This window comes from Cydia splendana, unplaced genomic scaffold (assembly GCF_910591565.1).
Source record: "Cydia splendana unplaced genomic scaffold, ilCydSple1.2 scaffold_72_ctg1, whole genome shotgun sequence".
Lineage (NCBI taxonomy): Eukaryota > Metazoa > Arthropoda > Insecta > Lepidoptera > Tortricidae > Cydia > Cydia splendana.
Genome location: NW_026946902.1, coordinates 421,987 through 429,144, shown reverse-complemented (window position 1 = coordinate 429,144; position 7,158 = coordinate 421,987). Strand labels below are relative to the sequence as shown.

At 40.5% G+C, this 7,158-nt stretch overlaps 1 protein-coding gene across 1 annotated transcript; it reads right to left on the bottom strand.

Moving 5' to 3' along the window:
* Positions 1 to 2,330: 2,330 nt before the first annotated feature.
* Positions 2,331 to 6,200, bottom strand: LOC134805880 (uncharacterized). The gene is made up of 2 exons (XM_063779073.1): positions 5,284 to 6,200; positions 2,331 to 2,486 (listed from the first exon to the last, which is right to left on the bottom strand). Exons 1-2 carry the CDS (start codon positions 6,053 to 6,055, stop codon positions 2,473 to 2,475), a joined length of 786 nt encoding a protein of 261 aa, XP_063635143.1. The 5' UTR covers positions 6,056 to 6,200; the 3' UTR covers positions 2,331 to 2,472.
* Between the last annotated feature and the right edge of the window lie 958 nt (positions 6,201 to 7,158).

Genomic DNA, 7,158 nt, shown 5'->3' with positions numbered 1-7,158 from the left:
ATTATTACATATTATAATACCTGTACCTAAGGTTACATGAAACAAAATGAATCAAATTTATTTTTTGTAAATTTGACAGCTGACAGCGTATGCCGTATAAAGTTTAAATATCTGGAAGACCGAGCTTTGCTCGGAAAACATATACCTACCTAAAAACTCAAAAATGCGCGTTTTCCCAGAGATAACACCTAGCTAGATTGATTTTTCACCCCAGAAAACCCTCATATATGATCAAATTTCATCGAAATCGTTAGAGCCGTTTCCGAGATCCCCGAAATATATACAAGAATTGCTCGTTTAATAGATTAGTTGTTATAAATTAGCTTTTCTAATAGGTACAAGAAAAATAAATATATCCTTCTTACTATATTATAAATCGGAAAGTATCTCTGTCTGTCTGTCTGTTATCTCGTCACGCTTAAACCGCTGAACCAATATCATCTTGATGATACATATTTGGCATGGAGATAGTTTGAGGCCCGGGAAAGGACAAAGGATCTGGGGGCACGGCAGTGCCGCCGCCAAGTCGAGCAAAACAAAGTGGCACGGCCGTACCATCAAATCTCAATAACATTCTATCTAAATAACATTTAATTTGAACATGTAGTCTAAGAATTAATACACTTTAAAATCCCTTAGTTTTGTCACTGACACAATCACTCACAATCATCATTATTCTAAGGTACTTCTAGCATACCCACAAGTTCCAAATTTGAAACGTAATTAGGTTTTACCTTTTAAACCAATAAAAATCTAATAATACTGCAATATTAGTCACGTTCTAAAGATCTAATAACTGCATAAATAAGTTTGTAGCCTATAGAAATATATGCGATAACAACGTTACCTTTTAGTTCTTACAATTAATAGGGAAAGTAAAGGTACACTACGATGTACGATTTGAGTATGAATAAAGATGTGTGTAGTTATGATATGTGTATACATAGTATCAGTATGGTATGGGTATGATTACCCGAAAAGAAGGACAGCCTACAAAAAGAGATGGGATCCTATCAAAAACATTACATGTAAAAAGATGCAAGTCTCGCAACGCAGTTCTTCTACTACAAAAAAGTTTTGAGATGTAATGTGAAACTAAGTCGGTTATTTTAGTCAGTGCCAGGGGGTATTTTTTTTGAAGTTTTTTTAGGAAGATTATGATATTTTTGAGAAATTACTTAACCAATTTGAAGATTTTCCCGGAGGGCAGGGACACCCCGTATACCTATGTGTAAAGTAAGGCGGGGTAAGACTAACTTAGTTTATTTTGATCGGGACTAACAGTATGAGGATTCCATACAAGTGATAGTCTTACCCCGGTGATAGTCTTACCCCACCTTACCTCATATGTGTTCTAACAATTTTTTGTGTTATGAATTTATGAAGGCAGCATATTCGATTTCTTCAGATTAACTCACACAATAACTTCTTCTCACTGTGCCCCTATTTATTTCTTAGTATCATTTCCTATACGGCCATCAGATCATACACCTTGTACCTATCTACATGCAGATACATAATGACACTTTTTAATGAATAGTTTTGTATGTAAGGCGGACAAGTTTACGAAACTACTCAAAGTATTGTTTTGGAATATGTACATTTTACTAAGAAAGAAAGATTAGTTGCCATTAAAATAAAGGAAGCGATTAGTCAGATACGTAGTTTTTAGTGTATCATACTTTCGTAGATTTGTCGTCCGAAACTAAAATTAAAGAAGGTAAATATGTTCGATGCCACTTCAGTATGGTTGCAGTATATTATTGTAGATTAAAATATACATAAATAAGAGTTTTAACTACCAAAATAAGTTAAGAAAACAATTCCCGTGCCATGTTCTAATTTCAGTCCTAGTAAAATCTAATTCCCATGGACACACTAATTCCCGTGCCCTAACCAAAATTTTAAATTGAAATAACTTTTATAGTTTTATGAATATTTTTATCCCATAAGAAAATTAATGTTTATTATATTTTTTATCAAATTATCAGCATAAATATTTATGTGTAATGTTGGTATTTCAAAATTCCATGGGAATTAGACAAAAATGCTCGTTTGGTGAAATTGACCCCTAGGATCTCACTCGTCGATGGAGGCGACAGCGGCAGGGTCCGCTGAGAAGGCGGCGAAGGCTGGGCCGGCGGAAGTGGCGGCGACGGCGTTGGCGGCGGCGGAGGCGACGGCGCTGGCGGCGGTGTATCGACGTCCCTCGACATTGTTACAGGCGGTACAGGTATGTCGTCATACTCATTTTCATTCCAGTTGGTAATCGTCCCTTTCAGTGGCATAAGTTGATTTGTATGCCTTTTTACCGTTAAAGTAGAAGAAATGTCTTTTATTTTATATAAGACTCGTCCTATTTTCTTAATAACTATCCCCTTACCCCAAACACATTTATTATTGCCTTTAAACTGTTTATATAATACTATATCGCCTTGTTTAAAAACTGGTTTACTTTTCCTGTTTTGTTTATTATTCTGCAAGGACTGTTTATTTGCAACAACATCAGATAAGGCGATAGACGATGACGACGGCGGCAAGATAACGGGATTTAATAAATCAAGTCGAGATCTTAATTTTCGACCAAAAACAAGCTGTGCAGGCGAGAACCCTGTGGTCGAATGTATGGAGTTTCTATAATCGAACATATATTTAAGTAATTTAATTTTGTTTTCTTTGATATTGGTGCTCGAAAGTAAACAAGATTTTAATCCCCTTTTAAATACTTTGACGTAACTTTCCGCCTGCCCGTTGCTAGGTGCATGGTAGGCGGGTGACGTCACATGTGATATGCCGTTTAACGAACAGAAATCAACAAATTGTTGTGAACAAAAAGCCGTTCCATTGTCACTTACAATAGTGTGAGGCAGGCCATATCTAGACATGTATTCGTATAGCTTTTCTATAACGGCGGTGGAAGTGGTTGAATTATTCATGTCAAATACTTCCACCCACTTGGTATAAGCGTCAACTACCACTAAGTATGACCGACCATTTATTGGGCCACAGAAATCAATATGTAAACGGAAAAATGCCTGTGGCGGAAATTTCCAATGCGCTAGTGGCGCGCGCGCTGGTGCCGGCCGTAGTTGGATACATATGTCGCAAGTACCTATTAACGTTTCGATAGCTTCGTCTATACCTGGGAACCAGAATCGCGAACGGGCTTCCGCCTTAGTTTTCACTATCCCTAAATGAGAAGCGTGTAATTCTGATAAAACTTTGTACCGTAAGTTCTCAGGAATCACGACCTTATGGCCCCGCATTAAGCATCCATTTTCCACTGACAGCTGTGTACTACATAAATGGAATGGCTTTAATTTTAAATTATCTATTTTCTTAGGCCAACCTTCCTGCGTATATTTAATTACTTGACTCAAGATTACATCTTTGCGTGTTTCGTCGCGTAATTCTTGTAATGTTACTGGCAAGCTACCTTCTACCACGAAACACACATATGCTGCGCGCTCGCTAGTGTCCGCGGCGGCGGCGGCGGCGGCGCCGGGCTCGCAGCACGAGTTTGCTGCCCCCGCGCTCCCCTGCCCCTCCCCTTCTGGCGCGCAAGCCCGAGACAAGTAATCCGCGCTATTGTCTGCACTACGAACGAATTCTATTTTGTAGTTGTAACTACTTAGAAAAATAGCATATCTCTGCAGGCGATTCGCGGAGACTTCCGGTATTCCCCGGTGCGGTCCAAATATCGTGATTAAAGGTTTGTGATCGGTTCGTAATATGAAGGGTTTGGACCTACCATACAGATACTGATGAAATCTACGTACTGCGAAAACGAGGGCAGTGGCTTCCTTTTGAATTTGAGAATATCGCTTTTCAGCGGCATTCAGGGTGCGTGACGCATAGGAAATTGGTCTTTCCTGGCCGTTCGACTCAATTAGCGATAAAATACAACCTAGTCCGTGAGGTGACGCATCAGCTGTCAAAACCAACTGGGCTTCAGGATTGTAATGCGCTAGCACTTGGTCGGACGCGAGGCAGGTTTTTATTTTATTAAAAGCCTCTTCGTGAATAGTGGTCCAAGTCCATTTGACTCCCTTCTTTAGCAGGTCATACAGGGGACTCAAAATGCTGGACGCACTGGGAACAAAATTTCTGTAATAATTAACCAACCCTAAAAGGATTGAAGTTGATTGACACTATCAGGTACAGGCGCGTTAACAATGGCTTTTACTTTATCAGCAGATTTTTTCAACCCGTCTTTGTTAATTACATAACCTAGGTAACTAACTTCACTCTTAAAAAATTCACATTTTTCCTTTTGTAAGGTCAGGCCTGCGTTCTGTAACCTCTGTAAAACACTAACTAACCTGGCCACATGTTCCTGGTCGTCTCGACCCGTGACCAGCACGTCGTCCAGCAGGCACAGCACGCCCTCCATGCCGGCCAGCAGTTCGTCCATTGCGCGTTGGAAAATTGCCGGAGCACTACTGAGCCCAAAAATTAAACGAGTATATTTAAATAATCCGCGATGTGTATTTATACAGGTTAAATTTTGAGATTCCTCGCATAACATCAGATGATTGTAAGCCATGGATAAATCTAGTTTAGAGAACTTCTGTCCTCCATGTAACTTAGCAAATAACTCGTTAGCAGTCGGTAAGGGATAATGTTCAATGACTAATTGCTTGTTGATACTAACTGAGTAATCCGCGCACAATCTTACGGAACCATTACGCTTTAGTACGGGTACAACTGGAGAGGCGTACTCTGAATGTTCTACGGGAACCAGGACTTTTAAATCGACCAACCTATCGATTTCTTTACTTAGTTTATCCCGTAAGGCGAAAGCTACAGGGCGTGCTTTAAAAAATATCGGTTGAGAACCTTCCTTTAAAGTTAATTTAACCCGATATTTATTAAAACACCCTAAGTTGTCCGAAAACAGCTGTGGGAAGTTTTGTTCAACGGCATTAATTTTGTTACAATGGATGGGGGCTAATTCCAATTCAAATTTAGAAATAAAATCTCTGCCCAGTATCGGGGCCGAACCGTCATATACGACATATACATCCAACGTATGGGTAGCACCAGAATACGTGATTGGCAACTGCAACATACCCGCGCACGCTAATTTATAACTGGTATATCCATGCAGACCTTTTTTTGCAGGTGACAATGGAATGTTATTGAAATGCGTTTTATAAAAACTTGGAGATATCACGGAAACAGCAGCCCCGGTATCCACTTCAAATTGAATGTCTTTGCCCAGAATAGAAACCGTTTCGACCATGGGTTTCCCCTTGTGAGAACGAATATTGTACAACTTACCGTCGTCGTCCTCGCCATCGTAATTAATATCCAAATATTTAACACTAGGGCACATTCTACCTAAGTGACCCTTCACTTTGCACTTTTTGCATACGTAATTAGTGAACCGACACTCCGACACTTTATGATTAGTATAGCCGCATTTTGAACACTTCACTTTCTCGTCAGACTTATTTTGCTGTTTATTGGACGCGATTTTGTAAACGTCGCTCGAAGAAGGCGTAATACCAGCTGCGGTGGCCCCGGCACGCGCACAGCGAATGTTTTCGGCGAACTCGACCGCTTTCGCTAGCGTCAGCACGGAGATGTTTTGCGCATACAATTTTTCCTTTTCAAGGCCTGGAAGCAAACCCATGATAAACCGATCGCGTAATGCCTCTTCCACGTTGCTGAAACTACAATAAGCGGTGAGTCCTCGCAGCCGAGCGGCCCATTGTGTATGAGTCTCGCCGGCCTGCTGCACCGCGGCGTAGAATTTGTGGCGTTCGCCGAATCCAACCCGCTTAGGTGTGAAATGGTTGTCCAGAAGTTTTATAATATCTTCATAAGGCACGCTGTCCAGTTGCTTTGGCAGGACCAAATCAGCTGCAAGCTTGTACGTTTCTTCCTTGAGTGCTGTTAGCAATATGGCCCGTCTTTTTATTCCCGTCGCATCTTTCGCATTATCTATATCATTTGCGATAAAATACTGCTGTAATCGGCCTTTGTAGCTGTTCCAACTTTGAACGTTATGATCAAAGGTATCCAACACACCGAAATTAGCACTAGACATTTTATTTTATCGCGAAACACGTGGAATTTAACCGATTCGTCGCCAGTGATGAGTACGAGGACACGAGTGAAACCACGGGCTGCTCTATTCGCACTAGTTTATTGTGTAGCTAACGGTAACGGTTAAGGTGGGCGCAGCCACACACACAGACGCAAACGTGCATACATAACATGAACTTTAAGCCGTTGTCAAGATAGCAACGCCAATGTTCTAGGGCCAGTAAGACACTTAAGAGTTCTCTTTCTGTAATTGAGTAATTTCTTTGGGGACCAGTGAGGGATTTGCTCATGTAAGCAATGGGTTTCTCAACGCCATCAAATTGTTGGGTCAGCATAGCACCGATGCCGAAGCTGGATGCATCACAGTGGACTGCGAAGGGTTTTGAGAAGTCTGGGTAAGCAAGAACAGGGGTAGAGACTAGAGCTTCTTTAATGGATTTGAAGGCATTGTCTTCAAGTGATGTTCATTTAAATGGTGGTGCTTTTTTGGAAGTGGAGGTAAGTTTTGTTAGTGGTGCAACTTTTGTGCTGAAATCGGGTATGAAGCGTCTATACCAACTTGCTGTGCCTAGGAACTTTTTAACTTCTCGAGGGGTTGTGGGGGGTGGGATGTTAAGTATTGCCTTAACCTTGTCAGGATCTGTTTGAAAGCCGTGTTCATTAACTATGTATCCAAGATATTTAAGTTCTTTTTTGAAAAATGAACACTTGGGGAAGTTTATAGTAATGTTGGCTTGTACTAGCCTTTGGTAAACTTTATTAAGTAAAGTGATGTGTTCATCGAAAGTATTACTTATGATGATAATATCATCTAAGTACGTAAATACTGAGTTATCAAGGTTTTCAGAAGGGAATAACGCATCCATAAAGCGTTGTTGGGTAGCAGGGGCATTAGTCAATCCAAAAGGCATTACGCGAAACATGTACATGCCTTTTGAGGGTACGTGGAAACTAGTTTTAGGTCTATCAGAGGGGCGTAGGGGTATTTCCCAAAATGCTTTTGCTATGTCTATCGATGATAGATATTTAGCATTTTTTAGATTATCTAAAATGTCTGAAATGAGTGGGAGTTTGTAGGCATCTTTGCGCGTAATCGAATTTAGT

What these genes read in the sequence shown, in the direction of transcription:
- LOC134805880 (XM_063779073.1), bottom strand. Translation starts at nt 6,055, where the DNA reads ATGTCTAGTGCTAATTTCGGTGTGTTGGATACCTTTGATCATAACGTT.